At 31.5% G+C, this 21,976-nt stretch overlaps 1 protein-coding gene across 2 annotated transcripts in view; it reads right to left on the reverse strand.

Moving 5' to 3' along the window:
• Positions 1 to 7,597: 7,597 nt before the first annotated feature.
• The window catches only part of LOC139481356 (epidermal growth factor receptor substrate 15-like 1), a 47,513-nt gene continuing 33,134 nt past the window's right edge, over positions 7,598 to 21,976 (reverse strand). The window contains exons 12-21 of one of the 2 annotated variants that reach the window (XM_071264661.1): positions 20,426 to 20,597; positions 19,569 to 19,679; positions 18,714 to 18,863; positions 17,019 to 17,150; positions 15,769 to 15,919; positions 14,822 to 14,916; positions 13,990 to 14,106; positions 11,366 to 11,644; positions 10,996 to 11,039; positions 10,015 to 10,146 (exon numbers count right to left, since the gene is read on the reverse strand). In XM_071264661.1, coding sequence (XP_071120762.1) covers positions 11,028 to 11,039; positions 11,366 to 11,644; positions 13,990 to 14,106; positions 14,822 to 14,916; positions 15,769 to 15,919; positions 17,019 to 17,150; positions 18,714 to 18,863; positions 19,569 to 19,679; positions 20,426 to 20,597 — 1,219 coding nt within the window. In that variant the 3' untranslated portion in view covers positions 10,015 to 10,146; positions 10,996 to 11,027. Of the gene's footprint in view, positions 10,147 to 10,995; positions 11,040 to 11,365; positions 11,645 to 13,989; positions 14,107 to 14,821; positions 14,917 to 15,768; positions 15,920 to 17,018; positions 17,151 to 18,713; positions 18,864 to 19,568; positions 19,680 to 20,425; positions 20,598 to 21,976 lie in introns of both variants that reach the window. The other variant, XM_071264652.1, reaches the window with a different exon arrangement.

Here is a 21,976-nt window from a genome sequence, read left to right on the forward strand (position 1 = left end):
TGTTATGATTTGTGATGATTCTTTTGATTCCAGTTATTGCACACATTTTTATATTATCTTTTATTGATTGGTAGCGATGTGATGGCTATGATCACTTATCAACTATCACAACCAACATAATCTTTTATTGATTGGTGGGGATACCGGTATTAGTGAGTAAGATGCATAATCAAATATCAATACCAACACATATAAAAGCTAAGATACATTATCATCATAACATAATATACTATCACAACTAATATAATTCTCCACTGAGTGGTAGTAATGTAAAGACGAGGATACACTAATCAAGTATCACAACAAAAATAATCCCCTACTGATTGGTAGTGATAGATGGATATGATACACTAATTATATACAACTATTACAAGCAACCATTACCAACATAATCTCTTATTGAATGTCAGTGACACGATGGGTATCTCTTTCTGAATGACAGTGATACCGGTATAATGAGTATTTTTATGGAATACTCACTTACTTATTCTCTTCAACTTTAGTGGGACACAAGACCACAACAAACTGCCTACACTTCTCTCTGTCCTTAACCATGTACTGGGATTGACCTCAGGTGTAAATAAACTCATCATAGATACTAGGATTAAAATTTTGTAATTGTGCCATACGCGCATTTCGTCTACAAAAGACTAACCAGTGACGCTCGAATAAAACAAAGTTAAAAAGGCAAAATAAAGTACGGAGTTGAAGGGTATTGAGGACCTATTTCTTCCAATTTTGCGATTACTGTTCTACGCCAGGTGATTTTTGGTATTCCTGGTTTCCTTTTTCTTGGTGGAGTCAATTAAGAGCTGTTTTAGGAGTGCGGTGTTGTGGAATTCTCAGCACATAGTATAACCATGTAAATCGTCGTTGTTTGAAACCTGCTGAAACGCTCTTTGCATTACATTTTTTCCAAAAGGCTCTTGTTGCTGATCTCATTTGGCCAGAATATTCTATTGAACTTTCCTAGGCAGCTAGTATGGTATGCATGTATCTAAAAGTCTGCCTTAACACCTCAGCGTAGATGGAATCAATGCATTGTTCATTGCCTGTTTTCAATTATTAAGGTGGTATGGGAGGCTAAAATAAAAATGATAAAATTTGTTCATACTTTGCCAAAACGTAGTATCTATTGATATATGTTGAAATATAATTAAAAATGATAGGTCACCGTGCATTTTCTCAAGCTACAGAACGTGACAAAATGACACATTTTGTATGGATTATACAGGTAAAAACACCATTTTGTCATTAGAAACTAAACAAAATGATAGAATTGTTAAATACTTCAGACAATGCTTTACATATCAAAAGAAAAGAAAGGGTCACCGTACTTTTTTTGCGGGTAAAATACAAAATAGGAAAATTTCATGAAGAATCCTTCAGAAAATGCACTGTTTTAGAGTTACCTCACCTTGAAATGCCTATTTAAATTTTTTTTTTTAAAACAACCAAAACTAATCAACATTTGCAAAAATATTAATATTTGTAAGTTATATTCTTATAAATTGGTTCTTTTAAATGCAAATTCACATTAAATATCTGCATTCCGGCATCACATTTTGCTAACTTGATAGAAAGGATGGACCTTTGGTTCTCTGTTTTTTACAATCAAAGATGGAGGAAGACACCCATACCACCTTAAATGATATTGCTTACTTATTCTATAGTTGGTGGTTCTGTATGGTAATTAAAGCATCTTCTGGTGGTTCGGGGTTAGCTATGACATCAAGCTCAGGGCAGTTTAATGCCTCTTTGAAATGTTGAATCCACCTTTCTGCTTGTTCCCCTACTGTTTCAACGATTTGCCAATTTTTTTTGTCGTTCACAACAGCTGTCTGGGCTTTTTATGTTCTACAAAGATGAATTGTTGATTTTGTAAACTGTACTTATCAGCAAGAATGGCTGCTTTTTCTGCCTGTTTTGTAAGTCATCCACACATTGTCTTATCTTTTCTAGCACTTCTTTTAACTTCTTTGTATTATGTTTTGTATGTTACTTGTAGTTGATCTTGTAATCTGTTGACTTTAACATTTACTTATTTGCAGTTTTTCTTTTTTTTTTTAATTTCGAGACCAACTGTCTCTTCTGCAAATCTTTACATTAACATCTTTGTTGTTATCCCATTACTCTTGTAAAGGAGGAGCCAAAGATTCCAGATAAGTCAAATTCATCAATCGAAAATAAACTGACAACGCCATGGCTAAAAAAGAAAAACACAAACAGACAAATAACATTACACAAGACATAACATAGAAAACTAAAGACAAAGCAACACGAACCTCGCCAAAATCTGGTGTGATCTCGGGTGCTCCGGAAGGGTAGGTAGATCCGTCTCAATCCGCAGAGATGTTTAGCACACTAAACACATTTTTCAGTTCTAAGCAAAATGCTTTCTTGACATTGGTGACTTTATCCCTATGTGTCTATTCACTTTCTGCTCTTATTTTCAGTTGGTCCTTTTTCAAGCTTTAGATAACAGGGAGCTTCAGTAAAACTGTTTACGTCTGCATCCTATAGTACTCGTCCAAATGATATAAACTACTTGTTATACACCAATATGTAGTCAATATGGTTTACTGTCCTTCCAATCTGTGATTTCCATGTTAGCTTATAGATGTTTTTTATGGAGAAAGATGGTTCCTCCTATCAACGATTTATTGCAAAGACAAAGATCGAAAACACTTTCCCCATTTTCGTTTCCATCATGCCTTCGAATGCCATTTTCCGTATCAGTGTTGTCTGTCTCTACTTTTGCATAAAGAACTCCCATTATTGCCAGCATGTCTTGTTGAAGTACTTTAGCAATGGCAGTCTTCAGCTGTTCGTAAAAATCATCTTTTGTTTCAACTTGGGCATCGTTTGTTAGTGCGTAACACTGTATGGTAGAAAGCTTCCAACATTCTAAATTAATCCTGGTTGTTACTTATCTTTCACTGATTGGTTCCCGTTCTAACAATGTTTTCGATTTTCTTTGCTTTTAATGATTGCTCTACAACAATATGACTGTCTTTCTGTCCAAAATGTAGTATACTGTTTCAACTATTTGTTCTGGTCTTTCCTGAGCCAGTCTAATACATTCGCTCACGTAAAGAATGACCATCATGTAGAGCTGCATTTCTTCGATGACCTATGTAGTCTTTGATGTTTCATACATGGTTTGAACATTCCAGGATCCTATATTTATTTGTGCTTTGAGCCCCAGATGACTCTAGATTGTAATGTTGGGCATGGGTTTAACTCGCCATCCTTTTAAAACTAATACAAAAATACGACTAATGAAATTAGATTACCCACTGTTACAGGTTCAACAGGGGAGTCAAACGACAGCAAAATTATTTCTCCTAGTGAAAGCCCTATTGTGAAAATAGGAAAATGAATATCGGTCTTCTTACTGAATGGTAGTGACATATAGAATAAATGCAACAGTAGTATATCGCTGTTCAAATGTCATAAATCGTTTGAGAGAAAACAAATCCGGGTTACAAACTAACACCGAGGAAAACACATCTACTATAAGAGGAAAACAACGAAACAACAGAACACTGAAGTACAACAATAAAAAACGACAATTCAACATACATAGAAACGAACTTTGAGATAACACCTGCCTTATTCCTGACTTGGTACAAGACATTTTAAGAAAACTAGTTGTGGCTAGCCAAACCTTGAAGACACTTTTCTTCTATCAATGCCAGCCAAAATCAAATATGGTAATGGTATAATGGCAAAAGATCACCAAAAGGTACAATGTTAAGATGAATCTTCTGAAAATTGTGAACATCTAGGAATGTTGTATACAGACCACTTTCTTTCTTAATGTAAACAATATCTTATCTCAAATTAGAAAAGAAAAGATACAAGGTTAATATTTACGACTCAACAACGTCATAAAATACTAAGAAATAGCCAAAACATTTATAAAAAACAAAACAACGCTATTGTTATTCTTCATCTTATCAATGACTGGAAAAAAGTTTTCAATGATAAACTAAAGAACCTACTATATAATACACATTAACGATAGTCCTGACCTTTTAAATGATTTTCCTAGAAAACTGCTGCATAAATCATGTTACTTGCTAAATAAATTTTATTTACAAACTTATTTTTATAAATAAAGTTGTTCGTGTTTGTAAGAGTTGAGTCTTCCAATATATGCAAATGAGTTTCACAATTTTAAACCAATCTGATTCGAATAGAGATTCTGTATCCATATTTTGCTAACCAGGATCTGACAATGATCCAATTAAAGTACTGTAAATTCAGAAATTATTGCGTGCATTTATTATTGTGATTTTGTCATTTTAGACTTTAATGCGATTTTTATTTTTACGATTTTGAGAAAAATTCTGTTTAATTCATATAAATATTCATATTCACTTGGTTTATATCAGGTTAATTAGTGTAAATGTGTATTCATGTGGTTTTTTGTTTAAATGTACTTTAATCATTCTTATCATTTTCTGTGCTTTATTTTGTAATTCATTTGATTGCATAGCTCAAATTTTGGGCACCATGATTGGTTAAAAAAATTATCTATCTATCTATCTATCTATCTATCTATCTATTTATAAAACATTTCAAAATGCGAGTTTAAATTATTGCGTTTACAAAAGAGGGACGAAAGATACCAAAGGGACAGCCAAACTCATAAATCGAAAATAAACTGAGAACGCCATGGCTAAAAATGAAAAAGACAGACTGACAAACAATAGTACACATGACACAACATAGAAAACCAAAGAATAAGCAACACGAACCCCACCAAAAACTAGGGGTGATCTCAGATGCTCCGGAAGGGTAGGCAGATCCTGCTCCACATGTGACACCCGTCGTGTTGCTCATTTGATAACAAATCCGGTAAATAGTCTAATTCGGTAGGTCACATTCATGAAAGGGAAGGGGATTGTAGTTACGACGTAATGATCATATCCGATATCATTTGTGAAACGGTTATTCGATAACGGTCAACCAACTCGTGATAGCGTCCGTAAAATTTACGAAGGGGTGATTTCAACTTCACCATTTGGAACTCTTGGTTAAATAGCTTCCTTGTGAGCAGCAACCCTCTATCAAGAAAATGATGATACGAAATGCAAGCACGGGAATATCGTATCAATTTAGAGATATATACCCCGTATGCAGGTGCTGCTGGAATGTTGCTACTTAGAAATGGAAAGTTCACAATTGGAAAGCTGAAATCATCTGTTTTGTCGGAAAGTTTTGTTTTCAATCGACCCTCATTGTCAATTTCTAGATGTAAGTCAAGATTAGAGGCCTACTAAACTGTATCTGTAGTATCCTTTATCTCTAGATAGATGCGTTCCACATAGTCACCAAATTTTGAATTATTTAGTGAAAGAACATCATCTTTATAGCGGAAAGTAGAGTTAAAGGATATCGTTAACTTCTTATGTTTCTTCCTAAGAAGATCCCGCATTAAGTCAGCCTCATAATAATAAAGAAACAAGTCGGCAAGTAGAGGGGCACAATTTGTTCCCATTGGAATGCCGACAGTCTGTTGAAAAACACGTCCTCCGAACGTAACAAATATGGTGTCATTCAAGAAATCAAGCATTTTGATAATGTCAGTTTCAGAGAATTTTTTGTTTGAATCAGAGTGATCCTTTACAAAGTAGGATTTATCCCTCCCTAAGACAAGATACTTGTATCTACGTTGGCCATTCTTTTTATGAAGCAAGCAATACCAACTCTTTCAGTTTGTCTTTTAGTTTGGACTGTGGAATACTTGTGTAAAGTGTAGAAAAGTCAAATGTTTTAATACTATTACAAGATGAAAGAGAGTTAGATTATATGTACTCTGAAAGATCTTTGGAATTTTTTAGTATCCACATCTGATTCACGCCACCTCTTAAATAGGCAGTTTCACAATAACTCTGAAGCCCAGTTTTGATTGCTGATAAAATAGATGTTAATAATTTAGAAAGAGGTTTCGTGGAGCACTTGGAAGACCCAGCAATATACCATTGTTTGTAAGGACACTTATGTAGTTTAGGTATCCAATACAGTGATGGGACATCCAGTTCTTCATCTTCGGTTGAAATTCCAAAGGAACATAGAACAGACCTATGCTTAACAAGGATTTCCTCTTTTGTAAGTGTTGTGAGGGTATATATTGAGTTTCCAAGTGAATTGTCAAAACTTATTAATTTATCAAGCAGTTTATGTAATGAGATTTCCACACAAAGACTATGTTGTTTGGGGCTTTATCTGCGGGACAAAAACATATTTGTCATGGAGGTAGGATAAGTGTTTTGCAATATTTGGGTCTTTAAAGATTGACGTAGCATGGGTATTGATAGACCCATTCAGTTTCTTAATTTTGATTTGTATCAACGAACTCAATGCTTAATCTATTCTGAAAGAGTGTCTACGTCTTCCTACTTGCGCTTAGCACTTTGCCTGGCATAATCCTCGACTGAATCCATCAAAATTTTAAAGTTGTATTTCCAATTGATGGATTTAGGCTCATGATATTTCGGACCTTTTGATAACACATTTCGTAGGGAAGTGTTAATGTTGAGATCATCGGTAATAACGTGGCAAGCCGGATTATATATGAATTGGGAACTAGAACAAGTGCAATCAGGAGGTTTAGACTTGAAGTCGTCAATATTGAGATCCTGCAAAACCTGTTTGTAATTGAAAATGTTAGTTGCAATAGGTTTAGTATAGGGATAAGAAATAAACTCATCATAGATACAAAGGACTAAATTTTTTATATACGTCAGACACGCGTTTCATCTACAAAAGACTCATCAGTGACACTGGAATCCAAAAAAGTTAAAAAGGCCAAATAAAGTACGAAGTTGAAGAGCATTGAGGACCAAAATTCCTAAAAGTTTTGCCAAATCCAGGTAAGGTAATCTATGCCTGAGGTAGAAAAGCCTTATTATTTCAAAAATTCTAAATTTTGTAAACAGTTAATTTATATAAATATAACCATATCAATGATAATTCATGTCAGCACAAAAAGTGCTGACTACTGGGTTGGTGATACCCTCGGCGAAATAAATCTCCACCAGCAGTGGCATCGACACAGTGGTTGTAAATAAACTCATCATAGATACCAGGACTAAATTTGTATATACGCCAGACACGCATTTCGTCTACAAAAGACTCATCAGTGACGCTCGAATCCAAAAAAGTTGAAATTTCTGCTTCCACATTTTTAAATGCATTATTGGAAAACCTGAGGGCTATGTTTAACAATTTTTTTGAACATGACCTTCAATCTACATGTTTCTTCTATGGAACAACTGACAAGATGTAGTGTGAAATGTCATAATTTTGGATTCGAAGAGATTTTTATAAGAGAGTGCTGATACTGTTTGGATCAATGTTAAGACAGTAGGTAAATATTATAATATGATTTCAATCATTGTTTTGAAAGCAACCTTGTACCTTGTATATTTCACTGTTTCTAAACTTATAATTTAAGATAAGAAAAGATTGATTGTTCTTGTTTTAGGCTACTTTAACACTATTGTATTATTTCTTGGCAGTCAGTTTTTATTGGTTGAGGAAGCAAGAGTGCCAGAAAAAATTAAAGAGATGATAAAAGAATACATTAATGATTGATATAATTTATTGCTAATATTTACAAATGAAATTCATACTAGGATGTACATTTATTAAAATTAGAACCTAAGATAAAACTGGAATACAGATATCACAATAAAAATAGTTCATGAATGAAAGCACAGCTCTCATGTAAATAAAAAAATCTCAACTTATAAAACAGAAGTTGTGACAATGAATAATGAATATTTATGTGTTTCAACGCAATCAAACATGACACAGCCATTATGGAATAACATCTTTCAATAAAACAGGAAACTACGATGTGTGTATATATCTATATATGCTTAAGATAAAAGAAACACAACTCTATTTCATTGTTTAACACTGGTATTATGAAAACTTAAAATATGACTGTTGGTACGATATTGATCGTTCAATAAATAAAAAATATAATGAGAATTTGATCACAAGACATTGCTTATAATAAAAATTTATTGACCAGATTTGTTAACTGAACAAAAAACAAAACAAAATATTGAGGAAAAGAAATAGCAATGCACTGGGATTTCAGAACTGTCAATGTTTGAAAAATAATTAAAGCATTAAAATTCTGAATATAACCAAAAAAATAAACATGTCATAATACTCAACTGTTGTATCTTTCAAATACTTTATATGAGAGTGTTGTATTCTACTTGCTGATCATAATACTGAAAACATTAATTATAAGAACTGAAATATGCTCTGTTTGAAACTTTTCCAACACATTCATGAAACTAGGTTAATTTGAGCTAGAGGAGAGGTAAGGCAGACACAAAAAGACACAAAACACATTTTGAGGTTGTCTTTTTTCCCAATTAACCATGAAACTCTGGTTAAGTATACATTTTTAAAAGAAAATGTTTAATGAATCTTTGTGATCATTATAACTTGTTTTCTATGCCATTATCAAACTTGATAAATATTGCAAACATTTTGTCATTTAGCCATTACTTTATACATGGTTGGCCATTTTATCCAGCATCTCTTATATTTAAGTGTAGTTCACTCTCAAATATTCAGTTCCTGAACTTGACACATTTTCTGTTGACAGCATTTGGGGCTTTTCCATTTTACATAGATTTTCTGTATTTTCTTTTGATGAATAACTCATATGCTTGTATATGAGAACAGATTTCAGAGAATTTGTTTACTGAGTCTTCATTTCACAATATCATGGACTTCACTTTTCTATAAGAACAATTTTTGGGATATCCCAAATAAAAATTCCATTCAAATCATGTCTTTTTAATGGATGAACTGTCATATAACAGCTATTTTAGTCATAAATGAGAATACTTCTATGTCAATAAATAGTTATGAGTCAAACTTAAACAACGTACCAAATACCTAAAGATGAATGGCTATATAAAAGGAATTTATATTTTAAAGATTGTTATGTGCAAATACATAAGGAATAGGTGAGTGGCATCATCATGAGATTATACAAAAATTTGGATGAAAAATAGTTAATGAATTGTGCTCCCCAGTCTCCCATTTCTAGTGTCTAACAATAAGATACTAAGTCACAAGACTAATTTTAAAAACTTCCAACTTTTGTTTTCTAATTGTCATGACAATACATGTATTTCAAATAACCAGGATGTAAACAACATTACAATGTTCTTACTACATCTAAAGACAATAAAACACTTAATACATTGATACTTCAACACTACTTTATAATTAATGTAACAGATTTATCAGTTATTTTCATTAATATCAAACAAGAAGAAAATGTTTAATATTCTTACTTTTTGTCAACCACTGATAAAAGATTAACAGTAATTTATTGTGACAAATGCCAGACACAACACATTTATATGTTAACTACACATAAGGGTTGAAAGTAGTATCTTTTTAAAGTACCAGTTTTACTTGATATTAAAGTCGATGAATATCAGATTAAAAGCCAATCTACCATTGACTTGACCTGCGTTGAGTATATAACCTTGAATGAAGATATAACCTTGAATTCAATTATCAGGAATCAACTGACTACACATATGTTATACATAGTATAATAAAAGATTTATAATTCAATTGAACACAATGTTTTATATATTACTGATAGGGTTAAAACCCATAACTTTCTATGACTTTTAGTAATAATTCATGGTATTTTTAAAACATTTGCATAATAAACAGTTTGGCACATTAATACACAACATCTCTACAAAAAATGGTATACAACATGTTCGGTTTCAAAAAGCTGTGCAGGAAAAAAACTATTTTTGTTCAAAAAAGCATTGCTTCGTTCTTCACTGAAAATTCAAACAGTCTTTGTCACTGTTACTTTAATTCCTTTATGAATATTTTGGATAAATTATATAATCAACGACTGATAATTACTGTTTTTGGTATTCAACACTTGTTGTTGAAATGTACTGGTTGAAATGTAAACAAGCTCACTGATAACAAAAACAACACACATCCTAACCTTGTATACAACAATTAATAATCAATATTGCACATGTGGCAGCACGGGTGGGAGTTAATTGGTCCACTTATTATAAGATACAGATTTCAGCTTCCCCAAGCATTTGTATCATCAAACTGAAAAACAGATTAAGAAATCAAGATTAAAATACAGTATCAAAGATATCCTTATTGCACTAAATAAATATCTTTCAGTTTCCAATCGTTATGAGCAAAACTTTTCAATAATTTGTCAATTTTTACAATGTGAATACTTTTAAGCAGCAAAATTCCCATCACTCTTTTGTAGATATGCAGTAACCTTTGTAGCATTGAATTGTATGTGAACTTGTGACCCTAAATGTAATACATGAAGTTTTATCATGTCTGTTTTTTTTATTTTCTGCCATTTGAAAATTTCCATACAAGCAAATACTTTTTTATAATCAATTTATATTATGGTTATTCTCAGATCTACATTGGTCAGCATTGGAATATGACATCAAATTTCTTCTTTTTTCTTGAAATTTATTATTGTAAAAAATTGGACAAAGGTGACTTTGTCTGATAATGTCACAGATAGAACATAGTTTTTTGCATATTATCAGAAAAGAACATCAAAGTTTGCTTATATAATCATATTGTCAAATACATAAGAGAAACATAACATAACATATTGGATGAATGTGGATTCGTATGGCAGGTTATGCATGCATAGCAGGAGGACCTGGCCTTGAAGTCATAAAACTCTCGAGTCAGTTTTTTGTACTCGTAATCCAAAATCAACCAATCAAAATGCTGGATTTCATGTTTCAAGCATGATTTATGTGCTCCAAGCACTGAGCAAAGTTTTATGACTTCAACCCCTGGTCTCAATGTGTGTTGGAGTTCATGTCATATCCTTATATGGTTATAGTGCTACTTTTTTATTTTTATTTATATATTCTTATGGAATAATAAAATTTGAATTCTGTTAACTACTGTTACCTTCATTCTACCACAGCATTTTGTACAATACTTTAGTTTTCCTCCTTTAAGAGATAAAAAAACTTTGCATGCCTTGAAGTTGAATTGAAAATTGAATTTAAAATCAAATTGTCTGTATTATAGACATATTATTTCTTCCTTCATACAGTAAAAGTATCAATACTTAATTTGGGATTTTAATTCAGTTGTGTCTGATGGGATAATAATACTCATACCAATTCTAAATGCATCGCTTCATTTAGTCTGGTACTTGTTTTATAACTAATTTACCTTCTATATTTAACATTATTTATTCCCAATACGTTAAATAGAAGAGATGATGCATGGGCAATTATTTTTTTAAAACAAACTATAATTGTTTAGTACTTACTTTTCCAGGACTAAAATCAGCAAAATTAGCAAACGCATCATTTCCTGTTGCCTTTGGTGCCCCTGATCCAGAAAATGGATCGGACCCAGCAAATGGATCATTCCATGCAGCAGATGCTGCTTTAATTGGATTAGGACTGGTTCCTCTAGGAGGTGCAGGTCGAGGGGGTGGTTTCTTTTTATCTTTGGATGATGGAGCAGGCGATGGGGAACTTTTTTTAGATGGGGATGATGACTTTAGTGCAAATGGGTCAGCATCTGCAAACAGTGAGCCTGGTTTCTAAAAATAAATAGAAAACAGAAAATATGAATCAACAAAGTCTTTTATTCATAATAAAATCTTGATTTTTTATCACAACAAACATTTTATATCTAAACAAGAATGTGTCCAAAGTACATGGGTGCCCCACTCACACTATCATTTTCCATATTCAGTGGACCGTGAAATTGGGGTCAAAACTTAAAATTTGGAATTAAGTTTCAAGTTGATGTGACTTCAAGTTCATCAAAAACTACCTTGACCAAAAACTTTAACCAAAACTTTAACATGAACTTCGCACTATCATTTTTTATGTTCAGTGGACTGTTAATAAAATTAACGGTACTAATTTTCTTGCACCAGATGCGCATTTCGACAATACATGTCTCTTCAGTGATGCTCGTGGCCAAAATATTTGAAATCCAAAGCTTATATAAAAGATGAAGAGCTATTATAAATTGAGGTCAAAATTTAATTTGACATTAAAATTAGAAAGATCATATCATGGGGAACATGTGTACTAAGTTTCAAGTTGATTGGACTTCAACTTCATCAAAAACTACCTTGACCCAGTGATCGGGAAGGTCGTGCGCCCTGCGCCTATAGCGCATATCGACCAGAAATGGCGCATAGAGTGACTTATGTAAGCGCCCACGTGGCGCACGATATTTTTCACTTCGTTTCGATACGTTTAGATATCGTCAAATGGATTTCTGATCGTGTTCCGTGCCGCCATGTGTGTGTACACAACTGTGTAATGTTCCTCCAATGATAGGAGCACCTATATATTTTTGGGACGTCTCGGGTGTTTTCCTATGGAAATAATAGAACCATGGGGTGTAACTGATTACCCAAAAAACGTAATTAATTTATCCATCATTCATGATATGATTTTTTACAACCTTAAATTTGTAAAATTTGGCTAGTACAGACGAGATTTGTCTCTAATTATTATCTTTTAACTTAGTTCAGTTGCTACTATTTCGATTGAAAAAAACCAAAGCCTTTTTATGAATATAGTTTTTGTCTCCATAAAAGGCGACTAACTGTCCATGTCACTTTTTGGTCTTTGGCTTGTTTTGACATTTTGTAAACATGCCTTCAGCGAATTGTTGTTTTGTTTTATCAATTAATGATACTCTCTACTGTTATTGTTGTCATCATGATGAAGTAATAATAATACAAAAAGTGCAGAGGAAATGCCAAATACGTCCTCTAATACGGAACGTCGGGAATAAGTATGGTATCGACGAAGACCCAAATTTAATGTAAAAAAAACCCATGCACATGAACAAGACAACAGTAGCAGTAGAAACATTATAAATAAAGGATATCTTAAATATTATCTGGTTTGGAAGAAATTATTTTACATTCTTTGTTGAATTGAAATAACAAAATCACAGGCACAATATCTATAATATTATTTAAAATCATAAAGGTAAGTACCACCATCTCTTTGCCGAGATATACACTTTTTTACTTTTTTCACTGTAGTCAATTCAAATGGCCCATTCATTTGACAACATGGCCCATTATTTTTTTTAAATGGCCCCTTGAATTTAATTTTGAGGGGCCCTGGGCCCATTGAGAAAAAATCCTTCCAGATCACTGTTGACCAAAAACTTTAACCTGAAGCTTCTTCTCTGGATATTAACACCCTTTATAGGGTAACCATACTTTTGTATGTCGAACAGTTCAACCACCAAAAAAATAAATTAACAATAAATTAACAATCATAACACAACAACATTATATACAATAATTACATTTTTTAAAAAGTTTTTATGTGTTTTTACAAGGGTGGTTTACAGGTTTTATTTTAACTTTTACATGGGAAGCAGGAAGAACGGACGGATGAACAAACGGACTAACAGACAGACGGACGCACAGACCAGAAAACATAATGCCGCTCTATCGTAGGTGGGGCATAAAAACATTCTCTAAAACTGCTCATTAACTTTACAGAAATGTTTTTAAAATTTTCATACTAATCAGTTCACGAACAATAAGTTTGTATTATATTTGTAACAAATTGTAAGTTTTAAAAAAAATTGACACCTGGAATCAATTTGGAATAGTTTATAATATCTGTAGACCAAATTTGACAATACATGAGCACCAAAAAAATGTTTCTCAAAGTTTTTTTTTGGTTTTTTTTTATCAAAAACATGTTGTTCAAATTTGACAAAATTCTTATTGACCTACTTTCCTCTTATAGGTATTAACAATGTACATATATGTTTTGAAAATCAGTTGGGGGAAGCCAGAAGGATTTTTATATAAGACACTGCCATCTAGTGCACAGAAAGTTTTAGTCTTATGGTAGAAGAACTACTTTGGAAATTAACATGTTGACGAAAACTTACTGATGGTTTTCCGCTTCCTCCAAAAGGATCAAAAGAATCATTAGCTTTTTTACTACTAGACGATGATGTTGATGAAAAAGAACCGCTAAATGGGTCCGCATTACCAAATGGATCACTCTGAAAAAGATTAAAGATAACCATAATATTAAATATGAAAGTGTTTCAAAATCTAAATCTGTTAGAGATACCCATGAAGTAAACATGAAAAAAAGAAACTGAACAGAGCCTGTATTTCTCACTTTACATCTGTACCCAATGTTGAGAAAACCCAAAATAGACTCTTTACTTTCCATAATTTTAACAAGTTTATACAGTAGAATTATTTAACATTGTTAAAATATTTAAGAGCATGATTTAATTATACCACTTTCACAATTTGAACATGTCATACATGAGTCTTCTTTAATAACAAAGTTACAATCATAAAATAAATCATTGCACAACCAGATAGAAAAGTCTAAACACCCATAAAAAGCATCAATGAAAAAAAATTTGGTTTAATGTTTCTCAAATAATTGTGTGTTCACGTTGTCAGTGATCATATTTTATTGTCATTTCATTTTTCTTTTTTTTCGAGACATAACACATGTTGAGTTGTGTTTGTTAACATGGTAAAATAAAATGACTCCAATAAAAAGAAAGATTATGAGTGTCTCCTTTCAGTAATGAATTATTGCTACAAACCTTTTTATTATAAACCATAACTTATATACTGTCTTAGCATTGGCTGAAGAAATAAAAAAAAAATGATAAAGTCATATGTTGTCTATGTTGACTGACTAATTTAGATCTGATAAAATATTCTCTTTAAAACTAATTAACCAATATTTACCTTACTGGAAGTTGAAGTATCACCAAATGAACTTTTAAAAGGATCTTCAGCTCCAAAGGGATCTGAAGAAAATCCATTACCTTTAAATGGATCACCTGAAAAATAGATAGAGTTGTGATGGACATGCTTTCTTATAGTAAAATACATAATTGAAATACCGGTACTGAAATATGTATGCATTTTACAAGAACTATCTAACCGGTATGGCTCATCAGGCGTTTGGCATTTAATTAATACAAATCAATGGAAATTTATCAAATTGTTTCAGAGAAATTTCATATTTTAAAGGCAATAACTACTATAAAGAGTCAAATGAAGATTTTCAGCCATGTGATTTTTTTTTCTAGATCATGTCCAGCTTGTAAGTTTTGCTTTGTACAGTTTCTCTCTTATCAACTATACTTTCTGAAAAAAAATAAAAATAAAAATGGGTAAACAAAAATTGTCATCCAAGGGAGATAAAAACCATAAGATATGATAGATTATTACACCCAGGTGAGCTCAAAAAGGGGTAACAAAAAAGGGAAAACATCATTTAACCAGACACCAAAACTTTTAACATCTCACATATTTACATTTATATGTCCATCACCCTTTGTCTTACCTAGTAAGTTGATATGACTTATACCATATTCTTCAATATAGAATTTTAAATCTATTTCAATATTTTTTTCAGCAGTGATTTTTATCTGCATAAAAAGTATGATAGCCATTTCATTTTCCATATGGAAACTTTTAAACTCATAGTTACAAATTTTTGTCTTATATCCTCTATACACCATTCAACTTATTTAGTTTTCCTTTCTTCCATAAGACTTCTGATAAACTTTCTTCTAAATAAAAGATTTGATCTTTTGCTTAATTGCAATTATGTGAATGTGATTCATATTTTTGATGCTTTTAAAATAGTGTGCCTGAAAATAAATTTAAAGAAAGATCACACTTACTTTCTTTAAATGGATCTTCACTTTGGAATGGGTCAGCTTGACCTGCACTTCCTCCACCAAAAGGATCTTTATGTTTAAATGGATCATCTTTGAAATCGTCTAATCCTGATGCTGCACTAAAACTACTTATCATACTATGTGGACTTCCAAGCTAAAATAATAAAAAGTTCTGAAAAGCTGCTGATGGCTGATTTAAAGATGAAAATTTTGGTACCAGTATTCAAAGATTAAAGCAGAAATGTAAACTATGAAAACATGCAATTTATTGTTAAATAATTTCTCTTATCCGACAAACATTTTAATTAGAACTGGAATAATACTTCATTTTTTAAGTAAAAGCATTTTGCTTTTGCTTTGTTTTAGTTTTTAAATAGGAAGTGAATTGTCTTTGCTATCTTATACAAGGATATATTTGGTTTCACTGGTCATGATATTGAATTTATATGTATGAAGCAGAAACAGGTTATATATAACTTTGTAAATAATAATTGAATGGATAAAGAGAAGAATTGACTAGTGGTAACAAAATCATATCACATGTTAATTCAAGCAAATGAAGGACAGATTTTTCTGGATGTACAATCAAACAGATAAAGGACAGATTTTTCTGGATGTACAATCAAACAGATAAAGGACAGATTTTTCTGGATGTACAATCAAACAGATAAAGGATAGATTTTTCTGAATGTACAATCAAACAGATAAAGGACAGATTTTTCTGGATGTACAATCAAATAGATAAAGGACAGATTTTTCTGGATGTACAATCAAACAGATAAAGGACAGATTTTTCTGGATGTACAATCAAACAGATATAGGACAGATTTTTCTGGATGTACAATCAAACAGATAAAGGACAGATTTGTCTTTATATGCAACATACAAACAGATGATTAAGTTTGATGTTTCTAGCACAGGATAAAACTTATAACAATAATATCATCACATGTTGGAAAAAAAGACTTTTACTGTATGTGGGTTTGCTCATTGGTAAATGCTGTAGGTTGACATATAACTGCTATGTTCTATCTTATTTGGTCTCTGGTAAAGAGTTGTCTCATTGGCAATCATACCAGTCTGCACCCACCGTTAGCCACTAGTCAGATGCCCCACACTAGTAAATATTGCTTCGGACTAGTGAAAATTTTCCAAAATTTTTTTTGGACTAGAAGATAAAAAGTTTTTGGCGCAGACTGTCATACCAAATCTTCTTATTTCTATATAATATAACAGAAGGTATGTAAACTTACTGTAGCTTGAGTACTCATGTTATCATCCGTTATCTGTGAAGCAAATATTCCTGACACTTCACCATTAACACCTCGAGATCCTGTTTGGGCACCTCTGAGTTTATCTTCTAAATGTTGTACTTTTATTTTTTCCTGATTTAATACAATAGAAATCACCATGAATATTTAGTTACAATGGTCATAGAAAAAAACTTGCTGTCTTTTAACTACATTTTCTACTCAACACCTAACTATAGCTGTTATTATTAAACATGAGATATTACTGGCTTGGAATAAACTATTTTTGTTCACAAATACATTTTGATAATAGAAACAACAATATTTTGTCAATGTCTGTAAAGGATTGTCATTGCTAAAGGGAGATAACTGATATTCATAAAATCCCTGCAAAATTGGATGCAAACTATTTCAAGTAATTGTTTAAAAAGAATTTAAATGTCAGTATATACGACTGGGGTGGATGTGGACATATAATCTGCATGCTTATAAGATATGCCAACACTTATTACAACTATACACCAAATATCATTGACTTATCATGAGTGGTTTCACTTAACGTAAAGGTTTATCATGTAAACTATGCAAAGGATCTAAATCAGTGGACCATGACTGATAGTGAAAATCAAATTTCTATGGAATAACAAGAGCCAATGCTAAAACAACTGTATACCAAATATCATTGACTTGCTAATCATTCTTTTCTAAAAAAATATATTAAATAATTAATTAAACAAATTGTTTATCCCATTTGTTGTATATATTGTCTTGGTTTTAGATTATCTCCCTTACCTGTGTGGCAGTTGGTTCTGAATAAAATGGCTAGCTGATTCTCCTCCCAAAATATGAGCTCAATATAATATTCTATTCCAATATTAGGAACTATAATCCAATACTATAATTCATTTTTCATTATTTCTTGAGATTTATAAATAGTGAATTAAAATCAAAGTTTGAATCAAATTTGAAGACTTTAAAAAAAAAATGCATGAAATTGATAAACAGATTGTCTCCCTTACCTGATTACTTTGTTGATGTATTTCAGAATGTCTCTCTTACCTAATTACTTAGTTGTTGTAATTCAGAATGTCTCCCTTACCTGATTACTTTGTTGTTGTATTTCAGATTATCTCCCTTATCTGATTTACTTTTTTTTGTTTTTGTCTGATTGTCTCCCTTTAACTTAATTACTTGTAGCCTGGGTGCCTGGTTAATCTTGTCAGTATAGCCAGGCGTGTATCAATATACTGCCTGTTAATGATTGGTTAGTACTAATTTTGTCGCGCAAAGTTTGTTTAACATCTGTATCCAATCAATTCTTGTTTAACATCAATTAGTAAAAATTAGACTGTAATCATTTTTCTTTATGAATTGATGTATAGTGTTATCATATCTAATTATTAGTATGATGATAATTAGTAAGCAGAAAAGGGTTCATTCTTATCAGCAATCGCCTGGTGAGAAAGTTAAAAGTTTAAGATTTCACATAACCAAGGTGTGAATTGGATTTCAATTTTGCTGGTTTACATCAAACATCAAATTTATGCAAATATTTATTCAGCCTCACTTTAGATTCAGAGTCAACTGGCACTGAATCGATCACATGGTATTTGTTCCACGCCTGGGCCTTGCGATGCGCAGCTAGATTGGGTCGGGATTCCAGGCTAAATGACTTGTATTGCAGATTGTCTCCCTTACCTGATTAACTTGCTGTTGTATTTCCTGTTTTGATTTAGCAAACAATGCTATCTGTTGTTTCCCGCCATCAATGTTTTGTTCTAATTTCTTTTCTTCATCTCTTAAGGAATTTAATTCTATTTTTAATTTATTAAGTTCTTCTTCTTGATTCTAAAAGAAAGCATTCATTTTAAAAAAAATTACATATTTCAACATTTGAAAAACAAAAAAAAACATTTTATGTATTTTAATGATTATTTCTTATCTGTTTTGAAGAATCAATCCTAGTTTATTCTAATCAATGCTTTGACAAACTGAATAAAGGTGTACATATAAACTCATTAAAGTACACGGTTGACAATGGTTTTTTTTCAATGGTTACATTTTTTTTATGATCCCCTCAGTTATGTGTTATTCAGTGGCGGATCCAGAAATTTTCATAAGTGGGGGCCTACTGACTGACCTAAGAGGGGGCCCGCTCCAGTCACGCTTCAGTGATTCCCTATATAAGCAACCAATTTTTTTCCCAAAAAGGGGGGGCCCGGGCCCCCTCCCTAAATCCGCCTCTGTTATTTATTTAATGGCTTTATGCCATTCAGTACCTAAAAACTGACAAGCAGTTGGAGCATAAAAAAAAACCACAATATTATGTAAATGTTCTGCTTATATCAAATGCATTTAAACTTGCTTTGAAATAGGTAAGAAAAGCCTTCAACCAGATTTGTTCTACCATTTTTCTTTATCTTGAAGTTTTCATATTTGCTAACAATGTTAAATGTATATAAGGTAAATAAATAAATTGTCTGTAAATATGGGTATTTCATGTAAAGTCATAATACATTAAATGGGAAGCAACTCAAATATAAATATAAATACCTTCACGAAAAGATCTTGATTGTCAATCTGTGATTTTAGATTAAATATTTCTTTTTCTTCTTTTTCACATTTTTCCTTCATATCTGATACATTTGCCATTAAATCTGATTTCTGAAATTGATACACATAATTCTCAAATTACAAATAAAGTAAATCTGTTTATATCGCAAATCTTAATTAAAAGACAATTGTATCTTTATAATTATAAAAAAATCATATATTCATATATTGTGCAGGATACTGATATTATATATGCTTTCATCAATTTTGAAAAAATATATAGGTTCCATAAAAAAAAACATCTTTTCAAAAATGTAAGCAAGATTTTGTTGTTCGAGTTGTGTCCTAAGACCTACCTCCCAAACGACAATAGATTTGACCCTACACCTGCCAAACTCAAGTAAAAAAGGTCATAACAAATAAAGCAATTATGCATGCCTCAATTACAAAATCTGGACTATCTGGATTTTGTTGATACATAAATATATAATATTTTTTTCTTTCAAATCAATTTTTGACACATTGTTGCCAGAGGCAAGAATACATACAGAGATATATATTTGTGATGGCCTAATTCAAATGTGGCTAAATTGTAGATCAATTGTGCTGATTTTTTTTTCTTGATATAAAAATAAAAGATGTGGTATGACTGCATAAGACTCTATATCCATGGCATGTTTCAATAAACTGATAAGAATTGTATATGACTGAGAATAAGTTCTATTTATTTTGAAAGGAAGAAAAATAAGTTTGAATGATCAGAAACTTCATATGTAATGCTTTATATATTTCATATTTTAATGCTCATTAACAACAATCTTATAAAAGCAAAGTTTGCCTAAGTATAAAAGACAGACCTTTTCATCTAATTCATCAAGACATTTCTGAGCATCTTTCTTTTGATTTTCTAGTTGACATAGTGTTGCTGTAATACTGTCTAATTCTTTCTGTAACATCTGAACTTCTCCATTACTTATCTTTATATCAGCCTCAGTCTGTAAGTCATCTCTTTCTAAGTTTAACTTCTCCCTGAAGATAGATATGATAAATGTTTAAGATAAATGTTTATTTTCTCCCTGTATAATAGATATGATAAATGTTTAGGAACTCTGTTATTACAACTGAATACTTTACATAGCAAAGAAAAATGGCATTTCTCTTCCACGCATAAGTCTTTGGTAAGAGAAATAATTCTGTAAAATAACTTGTATGATTTGGGTCAATCTCTTTCTAGACTGATACTTGTCCCTTATTTGACAGTATGTCAGTCTTGGATAAGGGACATAGCCCTTTAAAATCATTGGTATTTTTGGGAACATCTCTTTCTTGAAAAGTACCTGTCCTTTATTTGACAATTTTGAAGGTATACTGTATCTTTTTGAGGAGGGTGCCAACCTTATCTCTTTTATGTTGTGAATTTAGAAATGTGTGTGCCTTTATTTTTGTGATTGCTGAATAATTACAATGGAAAAAAACAACAGATTTGTTATTGTCATTTCAGACTTTGTTAAATTAAAATGTTGCTATTAAATTTAAAATGCAAGGTTTTATTTTTGCTAATTCAAATCCGTTGCAATTTTTGCATAAACCAAATATAGGATTCCTTGTTAAAATGTAATACAAATATGGCTCAAATCAATTGTGGATTAAAGAATCATAAAGACAAACAGAGAAACACAACAAATGCACAGAAATTATTGTTGTAGGGTTGCTGTCTATGACATTTGTAACCCACATCTCTTTTTATCATATGTTGAAAAAATATAATAAATGAATAAATAAGTAAATTCTTTTAATAAAGTGTAAATGGCAAAATGTATCCACAATCATAAATACAAAATGCTGCTAGGTACTAACAACTTTAAAACGTTTTATTGAAATCACGGACTTTTTTAAGAGAGTTAGCAGGTAAAAAGTTCAGAAAAAGGCATTTCTAGACTATATACCAAAATTTACTGACCCAAAGAGTAATAAAAGAAGAAACACTAAATTATTTTAAGCAAAAGGATAGGTCAAATTGTGAGCTGGGAGTATGTATAGAGATATCTTAGGTAACCCAACTCTTCCGGACCTAACATACAAATGTAATAATCTGAATTCTTTATATATCTATCATTCATTTCAACTTTACTTTGTTGGTTTGATATATTTGCATATTTCATTTTTCAAAGGGAAATAATTTTGCTGATACTACACTTATCTATTTTTAGGTTAGGGGCTTTCTACATACTTACTATAAAGAAGGAAACAATTGGGGACTTAAACAATACTGTAACCTGTCAACAATGAATTATAGTTAAATCAGCAATGAGTTAAAAAAAAAAGTTTAGTGAAAGCAACCTTATCAATAATGCATTTGATATGGAAACTGTGAATTTTATTTTTTCGTGGTTCAAGTTTCAGGGTGA

The sequence above is a fragment of the Mytilus edulis genome, chromosome 1 (genome assembly GCF_963676685.1).
Source record: "Mytilus edulis chromosome 1, xbMytEdul2.2, whole genome shotgun sequence".
NCBI classification, from domain to species: Eukaryota; Metazoa; Mollusca; class Bivalvia; order Mytilida; family Mytilidae; genus Mytilus; species Mytilus edulis.